The 13,775-nt window shown below is 39.2% G+C and overlaps 1 protein-coding gene across 6 annotated transcripts in view; it reads right to left on the bottom strand.

Annotated features, from left to right (window-relative positions):
- Positions 1-9: 9 nt before the first annotated feature.
- Rasal2 (RAS protein activator like 2) overlaps positions 10-13,775 on the bottom strand; it is a 267,727-nt gene continuing 253,961 nt past the window's right edge. For 4 of the 6 annotated variants that reach the window (XM_085688048.2, XM_085688049.2, XM_085688052.2 and 1 more), the window contains 4 exons: positions 12,406-12,608; positions 10,900-10,987; positions 7,859-7,889; positions 10-5,541 (listed from right to left, as the gene is read on the bottom strand). In XM_085688048.2, the coding sequence (XP_085544174.1) occupies positions 5,399-5,541; positions 7,859-7,889; positions 10,900-10,987; positions 12,406-12,608 (465 nt within the window). In that variant the 3' untranslated portion in view covers positions 10-5,398. The remainder of the gene's footprint in view (positions 5,542-7,858; positions 7,890-10,899; positions 10,988-12,405; positions 12,609-13,775) is intronic. The other 2 variants (XM_048420873.3, XM_048420874.3) reach the window with 1 other exon arrangement.

Genomic DNA, 13,775 nt, shown 5'->3' with positions numbered 1-13,775 from the left:
AGTCTGAAATGTTTAAAGTTAAAGTTTATTTGTATTTTTTGTAGGAATATCAATAAAAGACCTCAAACGTATCTATATCTGTACATGTACAAGAACCGTCAAAAATTATTCACAGAACAAAAATAAATCTTTTTTAGAACCCAGGTAATGAAATGCAGATATGGATCACATATGGAACAATCTAAGTGCTACAAAGCACAAAAATATGGCTTTAAAAATAAAATAAAATCTTGGGTTTTGTTTTTCTATGGTGAGTTTCTTTCTTGAAATAAAAAATAAATTATTTTGAACTATCTTTGTAAAATAGTCATGTGTATTAACACACTCTTATTAAGGCCCTGGAGATGAAAAACAAAACCAAATTTGGAAGATAAATTCCTCACAGGTATGACCCAGGTAATTATGCTGCTGTTTGCTTGAGTTGATCCTAATATATCTAGAAATATCTAAGCACCAGTCAAAATTCAACCTTTACTACTTATTTTAGCTTTTTTGCAGGATAGTGGTCAGACAGTTAATTAGCATTTAACCTTTTAGTGAACTGGAAGTTGAAAATTTCCTTGAGGGTCTGAAAATGACATATCCATGCTATTTATATTCAAATGCTTGACCACACACATAGGATGGGGACCCCTAAAACGCATCTGTGGAAATGCTACCACACCAACAGTTGAGTCTGGTTTTCAGTTCTAAGCCTTCCTAGGGAACAAGGAAGGCATCTGATAAAAAAAACAGAGTAGAAAATTAAAATGTGTGTTGAAACACGGGGTCAAAGCACTCCTGACCTCTCTGTGGGTGGCTTGCTGCATTGACCAAGGATAGCTGGGCTGCTGCTCAAACACCTGAGCACGAACTGGTGAGGAACCAAAGCTACTTTCTGTATTCTGCTCTCGGATGGCGACAGTCATCTGCTGCTCCATATTCTCTGTGCTACCAATAATGATACCTTGCTCAAGTCACTTTAACTTATATATACATATAACACATATAGTACATTTTAAAGAGAATATAATTTTATAAAATCTATAAAACAACAAAACAAAAACTGAATAAAGTTTGGGAACTAGTAGTTTCCCTAGTAGTGGATGAACATTTTTTTAAGGGATGCCTGAGAGCTGTGTGTTCTTGTAGGCATGCACAGGTTCTCTCAGGAGCTGCCTTTCCTCTTAGGAGGAGCCAGGGGATACAACTCTACTTGCTTCTTTGAATTTCTGAGGAACCAAGTTCACTGGATCATGTGCCTTCCTCAGGATTTTTCTGAAGGAAATGCACTCTCTCTGATGCAAATCCCATCACCCCATCCTTTCAAAGCTCAAGAGCTTTCCTGGACGGTCGGTGAGAGAGGGTGCTCTGTAAGAACTGGTAGCAATTATTCAAACATAAAAAACCGTGTACTTAAAAAATTTGAAACTTCAACATTACTTGCTTTTAAGAAACAAGTGTAAGTTCTTTAAGTTAATAATAATTTTAAAAGGTATCCTAGGTATGGGGTGGGAAGGTGACTTTTTACTGCTAAGGCAAGCAGGAGAGTTCACTTGAAAAAGCCAAGGGGTATAGAGCAGAATGTCCCCTGAAGTTGTTTAATCTGTAGCAGAAGGTGACTCCCTGCCCCCAAGTGACTGAAAATGAAAAACTGTGGCGTGGACTTTGGAGATGCTGAGTTTGCCAGTGACATGGCTACTCTATCTATGGTCCAGCATGGGGATCAGTCAGTCTGTTGACTGAGGATCCTGAGAAGACTGCTTCTCCTCGCTCAGTTCTTAACAGTTCTCAGGAACTGTATCTGGGGGGGAACCAGAACTAAATGTGGATGGAAGCAGAACAAACAGTAATGCAAACCCATTTGATGGTAAGTGTCATCTGGAACTTCAAACAAAACCCCTACTCCTAAACTGCTGTATCTGAGGACACAGAGGGAGCCAGGCCTCTGAAGAGCCACAGTACAAAAGCCACGGGTACAGTAAGAATAGGGAAACTACTTCTGAGATCGCGCTCGGCCCCAGTGCACACACTCGATGTTTACAACTGTCTTAGAAACCCTCACGGTTTCTTCACTCTGCAACCCCATAATAGAGGACAGGAGCAGACCAGTTCTGACCAAGTTGATGGTAAGTGAAAAGGCTAGAACAGCCATGGTAGCATAATCACCTCAGTTCCCACACCAAGTAAAAGACTACCCCAGACCCAAGCAGCAACAGGGACAGACACTGAAGTAACGCTAGTCTTATGGAAACAGGACTTTTTACCATTCTGGGAAAGTCTCGAAATCTTATTGCTCTAGTGATATAGGAGGGAAACAAGAAGTCCCTTTCCTGATCCCAGAAAGGCTGTCCTTGTTAATGGTAAAGTCTTGTCCTCTCCTGAATAAAAGCCACATAAGCACTTAACCTGAATACCAAACCCTATCCAACCCTGGGCTATTCTCACAATGTATGTGCTGATGTGTTGACAAAAACAGGGATCGCAAGATGCAGCTACTTAACCCATCAGCTTTTAAAAAAATCTCACATTTCCTCCCAGTAACAAAATGATGTACCTATTTAATTAAAGAAACACCATGTAAATTAGCACCTGCTGCTGTCTTCTTCTATTCTCAAACTTGATAAGACTGCAACATTCTCTAAAGAAATATTAACTATATATAAATTAGCATTTTGAGTCAGGGTCTGAAGTAACTCAGGTTGGCCAGGAACCTCCTGCTCCTCCTGCCCCCACTCCTGGAGTGCTGGGATTGCTGGCCTGTGTGCCACCATCCTAGTTCACGTGGCGCTGGAGTTTGAACACAGGGCCTCTGGCATGCTAAGGGGGCACTCTGCCAATGGAGCTACGTCCCAGTTCAGAATAATATTTCTGATAGGTTAAAAAAATGAGTAGGCTCAAAGGATAATCTGAGATTTAGTATCTGGCAACAATGGGGCACTTCCGACCTCTAATCCTCTTCCTATTGCTGTGGTCTTCTTTCTCTCCAGTGATAATAACATGGTGGCTGGAGGGCCTCGTCATATGTCTAACGGTTCTGAGATTCAGTCTTGCAATGCATTCAGACCCCAAAGCACTAACAGTTACAGTGTTTTCATCACTACACTTATTTGAGCAGCTCTGTAATCCATAACCGGCACCTTGAGACCTTCTCAAACTCAAACAAGATGTTATCACATCATATACTTCAGGCCATTGAGACTAAGAATTAGACTAGGTTCTCTATGGTACTTCTGAAGGGTTTTGAAGAGTAAAGAAAACATTGCTAAGCTACAAACAAAAAAAGATCTATGTTTACATTCCTACTTCACTCAATACAGGCCATTACTGCAGAATCAAAACCCTTTTCTCTTATGAAGTAATTTTTAACACACTGCACCTCAGCTTGGAGAGGAGATAAGACGTCATAAAATACCTGCTAAGGGTCAAGAAAACACTCAAGTGGACATGAAGGCCTGCAGTGAGATGCTCCTGTTTTAGACGTTTGTCTGACACAAACAGGTTATTAGGAACAACCCCTTTTTAAATGTGGTCAGTTGAGGGCTCTGGAGAGGGTGCTGAAATGCAAGGTCAGACATAAAGGTCAACCTAAGGGTCAAGTGAGACTTGGAATGCATGCCTGGGACTTGGTGGAAAGGAGGGCTTGGTATCTATGCCTGGGCTTCGAACAGAGAGAATATGTTCTCTTGCTTTCTTATAAATATTCTACTATGTAGAAACACATACTCCATGCATATGTCTCTGTTATGTCTCCCTCTGCATCCTTTACTTAAAAAAATTCTTAAAGTTTATAACTTAAAAACAAAACAAAACATTAACTTATTTGAGAAATGCTGTTTTTTTCAACATGAAACAGTGTAGAACTTGTTTAAAGAGATTCAAGACCCTTTTAAAACATTATCTCTGTATATCTGACAGCATAAAAGGTATGAACATTTTTGATGTGCACACTGTATGTACATATGTGTGAATATATGTATATATATATACTTATATATATAATATTTGTTTAACCTGCAGCTAACTTTCTCTACCTCTGGTAATTAAGCCTGCATTCCAGATGACGTGTCACACTCTGGAGAGAAACATGGATTTTCTGTCCTGTATTAAAGCCATTAAAGATAAGCTGGGACATTCTTGCTGAGTCTACCACGAGTGTGGAATAACAAATGGAATGTGCCATCCTCACATTCTGTTTTTTTTCTGTAGCAAGATTATCATTTTGAAAAGAAAGACAAGTTTCAGTTTTAGATTTCCTTCCCAAATTTTACGGAAGGGATAAATAGAAAGAAGCAGCAATTTAAAAGTGGTAATAAAATCCCACAGATCTGTTAGTATGGTGGATACAATCTTTATCCTAAGCAAAAATCCAACAAATAGGAAGAAAAATTGTAGTGGGAAATATTCAGAGATTCCTGCTCTGCTGTATTAGCCCTTTTCTGTGTAAAAGAAAGGGTATTTATTCAGATGGCTTACGAATGGCATACTTGAATAACCTCTCCAGTGGAGAGTAAACCCTGTTGGTGCTGGCTGCTCCCGGCATGGGGAGGCATGTGTGAAAATGAAGATGTAGAAAGAGACACAAATATTTATAGTTCTGTCAACTCTAAAGAGTAGTAAAAACAAAAAGTAGGAGTAAAAAAAAAATCAAAAATCCCATATCTAAAACAGAAAATTCCCATCTGTTATAGATGGAGGAAACAAACATACTGACAGGCAACAGAAATCATTTCTAATTCAGTTTTGGTACAATCAACCACTTCTATCCATGTCCTCTGAAATGGCGACTCTATAAATCAGATTACTGTCTGATCAGAACCATCTTGGTTAATCAGTAGCATAAATAACTGTTCTGTATGGATCTTGCTATTTTCATGTCTTCCTAATGGTAAGGGACTAGGGTGGGGCTTTTAAACTGGCAGATGAATCCCTGAAAAAAATCATTTTGACAAGGTCCTATTGCACTCCATGTGCTCCTAATCCAATACACAGAGCCTCTACCTACTAAACCGACGGGCTCATTTCTCACTCACACTTGGTTCCTACTTTTCCTCCACTAAAAACTGCAGTGCTTTCAAGAGAAAAACAATAATAAAATAGTAATAATTAAAAAGGTAATCTACATTATTAACTTCCTTTTGGTATATTACAGTGGTATTTCTGTACATGGCCCAGAACTAAGTTCCCTACGTACATAGAGACACTGGGGAAAGCATCGACATTGGGAGTCTTTGCTTTATGCCCTGAAAGACAAGGTTTCTTTCTTCATTTGAGAGTTTCTCACCAAACTGCTATTTGAAGCAACATTCTGTAAACCTGGAGGGTTAAAGAGCTGGGGACAGGAGAGCTGGGCAACTTCCTTCTGTCTCCTCCCACAGTTTGTATTCACAAAGGCCATCAGCAGCTGCTGTTTTTGAATTCACCATTCTCCGTGATGGAAAGCTTGGTGGGGTTGGTGGGAGAGATGCCATTGCGGACCTGCATGCTGTACCGCTCCTTCACTTGAGTCAGCGCACTCATCAATCTTGTGTTGGCTGAGTCGAGGGACACGATCCGCTTTTCCTACAACACACCAATCATGGCTTTATTCAGGCTGCATGGAGGAAGGCATTTGCTTTACTGAATCATCAGTTCAATACTTTCCCTCACAGCACGGTACACATGGTGCTCCCCAAACAAATGGAACGTCTCTGCCTCTTTCTGCACATTGGTTAGGTTCAGCTTCCCCTCCCCTTAATCTCTCTTTTTTTCATTTCTGCACAACAGGACTTATTACCAACAATATACTGAAGTATCACTAGGCTGTCTTATGAAAACGACACCGCGAGTTAAGCTGCCTTCATGTAGTAAGTGTTTTTGTAAAAACTGAAACATGGATATTAGGTGGCAAAGAAAGAAGCACCAGAGGTTTCATTTCACAGAAGAGAAGTGCACGTGATCCATGGGCTCACCTCCCAAAGAAGGCATAACAGTCCCACCTGGGAAGAAGTCACATTGCTCAGATTAAAGCAATACGTGGTGGCAGTTTAGAGTCTCCAACAAAGTGAGGATGCAAGAGCAAAGGGAGATAAGAGCAGCCAGAAGCTCAGACCAAGGAGTTGTTTGAATATGGGGAGGGAGATGTGGCTGAAAGGGATGCTATAAACATAACACATGAGAACAGACAGAGAACACAGGCTCCTAGACCCATTCCAGCTCAGTTACTCCGGGAAAGCTGCCCAGTAAAGGGCATGCTTTCATTTTCTCTTGAGTTTTAAAACAAACAAACAAACAAAAAAAAATCAATGCTTTAAAGACAATATTTTGGAGCTATGGGTTGTTGAGTGTCTACACATCCAGCAGAGAGAGGGGACAGAGGACAAAAAGTACAGTAGTATAAAACACTATCAGTCTCACAAGTTAGTTGAGACTTCCATCTTTAAATCATCCCAGGACTTTCTCCAACAAACACGAAGTATGTATTTTTCAGAAATAATTGCAGAGAAGGACAATCGTTATCTATACTCATAAACTGAAAAGAAAATAGCCCACGAGGATTGACCCTAACACCAAACAAAGCTCTCTTTTCTGGAAGTCTCAGAGTTTACCCAGAAAGACAGACAAGTTTAAGGCACTGTGTAACCACAGCTAAAGCCTGCTGCTGCTCCTGCTGCGAAAGCAGAAGATACACAGGGTGCCAAACTAGCACTGCTCTGCTGGAACCACACTGCTAGGAGCAGCCTCGTCATGGCCCTGGGGGAAGTCTGGGTAGAGCCACAGCTGACTACAGCATCAAACAATACTTGCCTTTATCTATCTCTCACTTTGTTGGGAATAGGAAGGTGTTGTTATGGCAGTAAAGGTGGTGGCTACAGTTTCAAATGTGTGGAAAAACAAAAGCAACCCAACTCATTTTACTATTCATTAAAATAATTCTCATTTTTTTTTTTGCTGTAAAACTCAGGCGGTTTTTACATAGAGAATCAGTATTATTAATGATCCCCTTACTGTATAAGACTTTTTTTTAAAAAAAAAGAAAGGTGACTTGTTTTAAGAACAGGAGAAACTCAAAGATTTGCAAAGCTTTTAAAAACAGTAATTACTTAAAAATTATAGCTAGTGGAATTTAGTGGGAAAGCAAATATAGCTTTTTTTTTTCAAAGACAATAAGTAAGGACAGGCCAATAAAACCATAGGTAGATTCCAAATATAATGTCCTTCCTCACAGTGAGGAATGGCCCCTAAGCAGAATAAATGGTATTTAAAATTTTAATACATATTTGTTTCACTTTGATAAATTTCTTGTGTATTGTATAAGTGAAAATTTGTGCCATAACTTGTAATTTCTTAAAATAGATAAGGAAAGGTATTTCAGCATTGGGACAAGTGACAAGGCCCCAATACTAAGGGTTCATAAAAAATTAAGCATTCACAAAAACAAAGCAAGACAATCCTCCACTCCCTCAACAAATCAAACTGAGTATTAAAGAGTCAAAAAAGAGTCTGAAAAGGACTATAATTACATATTGTCTGTAAATAATAACTGATATCAAACAACCTCTCCTCCCAGACACCTGCACGTTTCCAAGCAGAGAAACTCCCTTTGCAGTCCCTCCACGTCAACTTCTCAAATAAAACAGAAATTAAAGGAAAAGCAAACAAACAACCCCTCCAAAATAAAAACAACCTCAAACAGGAAACTGGATCTTTTGAAAGTTAAATTCAGTAGGCAAAAGTTGCTATGACATTTGATTCTGCCTGGCTTAGATCACAAAGCAATCTAACATGCCTAAAAGGAAGGACTCAACACGGGAGTGCCAGGAGCTGGAATGTATAGGAGGCCAGTGCACTGGCCAGGGCTGGGAACTGCTCAGCTAGAGAACGCACAGGGATTACTTGCCTGTTTGAATTATCTCATTTCCATTTATGACCTGTAATTTAACACAGTGGAGATATCACTTGTAATAGTAACTAGGCAGCTGCTTTGGTTTTCATAGGAAGTGGCCCCTCTCTGTTCTCCATCTATTCACATGGAGAGAACAGGAGTTGCAAGACCGCATACATGAGGGTGAAAGGTACCTCTCTCTATATATTTATAAGTATATATATATTTATACATATATATGTATATATATATATATATGTGTGTGTGTGTGTGTAAAAATTCCTTGGTGTCATCATTGTGACCCCGGGTCTGATTTTGGTAGGTAGAATTGGTGATTTTGCCCCGCATTCTTTTGCAGTTCTGTGCATCTGTGCTTTGTAGCATGAACTGATTCAAGGAGAGGAAGAAGCTGAATTCCCCAACAAGGAAGAGAGGCTGCTGAGAGAGAATACCATTCGTGGGGTACCTGAGAGCTAGTGTTCTGATAAGTGCTAGAATTAATCCTATCACAAAGAAGTAACTGTTTCCATTGTAGAAATATGTCTTCTAATTGGCACTAAGTCATATGCTGCAGATATAAAATTATGGGTTACCTCCTAGGGAGACTATTATTTCCAAACATGTCTTTATTTAAGAAATAAAGCCAAGAGGGCTACTCTGTTCCAACAATCACCTAAGAGGTAAGACTCATTCTCACAGAAAAGAACCTGATAAAAAGTCATCTGTTACAAAGAATACCTAAGTATGTACATCTTTTGCGTTTATGATTCTATGCATCAGTAAGCCAACAGCTTGGATTGAGAAAACTTTCTTTTAAGATGTTATTATATTTTTAATTGTCTTTGGTATTTATGATTTGTGCTGTGCCTAGTGCAGTGGTTTTCAAATGTGGGCCAGTGGATTATCTGAGTATTCTTTAGAGATCTATATTAGAGGAATGTATGGTATAATAAAGCCTATGCTTTAGTGGGAAACATCACATTTAACAGACCCCAGTAAATTCTGATCCATTAGTTGAGAGGGGTGTTCACAGTTGAGTGGTTAGTGGGAGCACTGGTTTATGGAAGGTGCCCTATATGATTGGTTTATGATTGGTTTCATTAAAATAGTCCAGAGAACCAAGCCTTTTGAAAACCAAACTGCCACTGGTCAGACTGTACATTTGACTGAGAGCCAAGGATACCATTTCTTCCTCCTCTGCTCAGTGATACCATCTGGAGGATTAACTGAGAGCTTTTGACCCCTAGTCAATCAAACTCCCTTCCTGGACTTCAGTTTTAGTAACCATGACTTCCTTTTTTTTTTTTTTTTAAAGATTTATTTATTATGTTTACAACATTCTTCCTCCATGTATGCCCACAAGCCAGAAGAGGGTGCCAGATCTCATTACAGATGGTTGTGAGCCACCATGTGGTTGCTGGGAATTGAACTCAGGACCTCTGGAAGAGCAGCCAGTGCTCTTAACCACTGAGCCATCTCTCCAGCCCCAGTAACCATGACTTTTGCTTTATACTCAGATCAAAACTGGGGACAGGTATAGTAAAAACTCCCTAGAAGAAGTTAGTGACAGGGTTCTCCTGTCAGCTAGCATACACAGAGCCATACTATGTTGCTGGCAAGTTCCATTTGCTTAAGACTGACTGCACTATATTGGCTGAAATTTGTTCTATTTCAGCACCAAAATCTCTCTATGATTACTAATAAGGTTAACTACTCTGCCTTATACTTATATTGAGATGAGACTCCAAAGGGAACTTTTCAGTTTTTGTGATGAATTGCCTTCTTTATCTACATTATGTCTTTTAAGTTTATGGAGTGATTTTTTTTTTTTAAATAGGATAATATAACAAGAAGGCCTTCCCTCACTTACCCTGGGGATACCTAGAAAGAATTAAAAAATTAAAAGAGCAAGTAACATTTCTCTGGCTCAAAAGAGGCCAAAATAGTCAGGCTTTGAGTCTAAAACATTTTGGGAGCTAGGCAGGTGAAAAAGCATCACAACTCATAACTAGCTTTTAAGTCTAGTGAGTTCCAAAAAGGATGAAGCCTGTGAAGCACTCTTCTCATGGCTATGTTCCCAGTCTGGAAAACAAACCTCATCTTACACTGACCTCATAAGGAAACTCAACTGTTGAAATACATGTTTAAGAATACTGGATGCTCTAGTATATACTGACTAGAGGTTGCTACATAAAGAATGAAGCTGAACGCTCTCATTATTATTTTATAGCTTAAAGATGAGAAATACAAACTTGGCTAGTTGTCCCTAGAGAGGTGATAACACTCAGTGTGGTTAGATGGACCACTATCAAAACTATAATCGCCTTTTGCAATTTATTTCCACTTAGGAAATAAATTTATTTCCACTTAGGAAATAAATCATTCTATAGTGATAAAGCAACAAGGAATTGGAAACATTCCCTACATCCTGGATTTTGCTCTGATCACTGATGCCCTTGTGAAGGGCTTGTAGAGGCTACCATCCCATAGGTGTGAGCTATCATAGGTTCTAATTTTATTAAGCTTTTTTTTAATATCTAAAGAAGTTCTCTAAGCATAGCATCAACAAAGAAGAGCAGCCAAGCACATTCCAAGCAGCAATGCCAAACTCTGAACCAAAAGAATAATAAGGAAAGCTATTTTCTACAACCTTATCTTTCCCTGACAAGTTCTTTACTAGGACTAGGTGTTGATGACAGTGGATGTGACTGACAAGACCGAGAAGAACACAGCCAAGCAATGGCCAGTGGAGGTCACAAGCCAGATACAATGCAGTGCACTTTTTACAGTTACCCTCTTAGAGATGTCCTCTTTTCTACAAGGAAGGAAGCCAACTTCATCACATACTAGGCTAAGATTTGTCAACTACACTAAATACATAATATTTTGCATGCTCATATTAATGCTATGTCATTAAAAAATCATTGAGGTCACATGAAAACTCATATAATATTCAAAGGATAATGTCAAGAAACTTTCAGTGTCTCATTTTCTACTGCTTTACTATTTGCGGTATTAAAAACAAGTACTTTCTACTAAGCCCAGGTCCTGCTTACCTGTGCATCAATTATTTTCTGCTTTGCATCAATAACTGCTTGCATCTCAGCATGATCCTTTTTTAATTCCTCTTCCACAGCCATTAGCCTAGAATGTGGTAGGAAGGAAGGATCAATGTTTTCAAAGGCAGAGCTAGGTAATACAGAAATTGAAAACCTTAAAACTGGTGGTTTCCAAAAGAAGACCTATTTTATTGCACTAACCTTTTTTTTCTTCTTCTCCTCTCTCATCTTCCCTGAAAGAAGACATCTTGATTCTTTTACCTGTGGCTGGGCTCCCTAACATTACATTCTCTTGAGAATAGTATTCTCATAATCATCTTCCTATTAGATCACCCCGTTGGCAAACATTTTAAAATAGCAAATGAACAATAATAAAACAAAAAGGCCATCTACTTTTTAAATTATTTATTTTAAGAAGTATCTCATGTAGCTCAGGCTAGCCTTAAACTTGCTGTGTGTAGTTGATGCTGGCCTTGAACTTTTGGTATTCCTACTTCTACCTCCTGAATGTTGGGATTATTATGGGCAAGCACCACCATGCTTGGCTGCAAACCATCTCCTCTTACTCTCCTGTTACACTGTAGCTACCGCCGTATCCTCTTCCCTTGCACAGCCATGTTTTCTACAGAATGTTTTAGTAGATCGTGGTTCTCATTTACTTCTCACATCTTAGCCCACTTATGCAAACTCCTCAGTTCTACTCCTATGGCTCTCAATATGAGGTTAGTTATTTTCAGGCCCTTTTCCTGGTCTCCCTCCCTTTTTAAAGTATTATTTATTTACTTTTAATTTAATTTACATTTCAGTCACAGTTCTTCTCACCTCTCCTCCTGCCCCCAGCTGTTCTTCTCCTATTTTATCTACAGCATGTACTGAAGCTAGTGGTTATGAATTTGAAGTCTAAGGTTTGATAACTGACTCAGATCCTAGGTCTCTACTATGTTGCTTTGGACAAGCAACTGTTGCCTGTTTCTCTATCAGTCAATAAGCAATAACAGTATCTGTTTCAGAGGCCAAGATAGAAATAAAACAAAGTATTAATTATAAGGTGCTTGGCCCACAGTGAGTGCTCTGCAAACACAGCCAATGGATCTCTTCTCACTCTCCTTTGTTGGCATCCATGACACTTTTTTGGTCCTCTGGCCCTAAAGACATTCAGTGAGACTTTGTTTTTTGACTTGTCTGGGAAAATTGAGTTAAATTTTAAAGATTTAAAAAACCCAACTTTCATCTAAAATTTCATAATAAATTACCTCCTTTTCTCCCTAATATTGTTATGGCTAAAGAAAAAGTCTATCTTATCTTCATGGTAAGTACACCAGATCTCATTTGTTTTAATAACTGAGAGTCGGAGTCATTATATTTATATTAAGTACCTCACAATAGATACACAAGGATGAAAATGGCTTTGGGGGCTGGGGTATTTTTTGAAAGTATTTGAACATTTCTCCCCACCTTGCTGTACTTAATTAGAGCCAATCAGCTACCAAGTGGTCTTCTAACCTGCTGATGATGCTCTTCATCTGGCTGTCCTTCTCCTCCTGCTGTCTGCGCAGCCTCTCCTCACTGTCCTCCAGCCGGGCCTTGTACTCCAGCAGCAGCTTCTGCATCTGCTGCTCCTGCACCAGCAGCCGGCGCTCATACTCCTCCAGCCGCCGGCTGGACACTCGCAGGCGCTCCTTCAATTTGCTAATTTCTTGTTCATACTGGCAAAGGGGAAGAGGCATGGATGACAGGAATAATACTGGCTTTGAAGTTACTGATACACTTTCTATCCAGAGAACCCCAGGTGACATGGTAGATGCTGTCTGATCTGCATGTGCTCACTGCCGCCCAGAATATTTAAAAGTATTGGCTGGTATAAATGTTACGTTAAGTACCACTGTGGGTCTAAAACTACATTATGAATCGTAACTTGACAGTACGAATTCTACAGATTTATATACTTTTCTTCACATTAAACTACCAATTGTGGCAAGCCAAATCCAATCTGAAACGGTATTGAATAGAAGGGAGAAAGAAAAGAAAATGATTAAATAATTAAATAAATAAACGACTAAATAGAAGCCTGACAAACGACTTAAGGCAAAAGCTAGCTGTCTACAAGACTTCTACGTCATCACCTATACAGCAGGATCCTGACACTGGGCTCAATGGACAACCTTTACTCCACTAGAACTCACCCTTTAGACAATTCAGAGAACAGGCAACATTTCTGTTAAGCAACTAAGTCAGTTAATACAATTTAATGACAGAGCTGCTTTCCCCTTAATTTTAAAAGTGTCAAGTATTCAGGTCATAAGCAATTGTCTTCTGCCCTATTTTCAAGATGTGGCTTTCTATGTCTTACCTGGGAGCATCTGCTGAAATCTATCTATGTGCTCACTAGCCTTCTATAAATTCTGTAATTCAGCTGGCTACGTGGCCCTTTAATGTACTCAAGTTCCTGTGGACAGGGTCGCTAGTGCGATACAGAGGGAAACTGTTCCAGGCCAGGTGAGAAACATGAGCTTCCTTATGGGTGGGTTACCTGTACTCATCAGTAATGATAAACGTGTGTGGTGTTTGGTAAAATACAACTTACATAATAACATCTCATTTAACTGGCTTATCCACTTCACTGCTCTAAATTATGCTGGTTATTCTAGAAGGCTGAAGCAGAAAGCCTTTGGACAGTTCTGAAAGCTTAGGTTGCATCATTAGGAATAGCTTTATGTTTTTCTAACCCCCCCAAAATAATCCCTTGTCTAACTGTCAATTAAGTGTGACATTAAGATTATTGCCTCATTTTTTTCCAGATCTGTTTTTCTTAAAATAAGTAAATAAATAAATGAATAACTAAGCAAGCAAACAAATAAATATCCTTAACTTGA

Source organism: Myodes glareolus, chromosome 5 (genome assembly GCF_982192425.1).
Source record: "Myodes glareolus chromosome 5, mMyoGla1.1, whole genome shotgun sequence".
Classification (NCBI taxonomy): Eukaryota; Metazoa; Chordata; class Mammalia; order Rodentia; family Cricetidae; genus Myodes; species Myodes glareolus.
The sequence above is the reverse complement of the archived record's forward strand: the minus strand, read 5'-3'. Positions and strand labels throughout refer to the sequence as shown.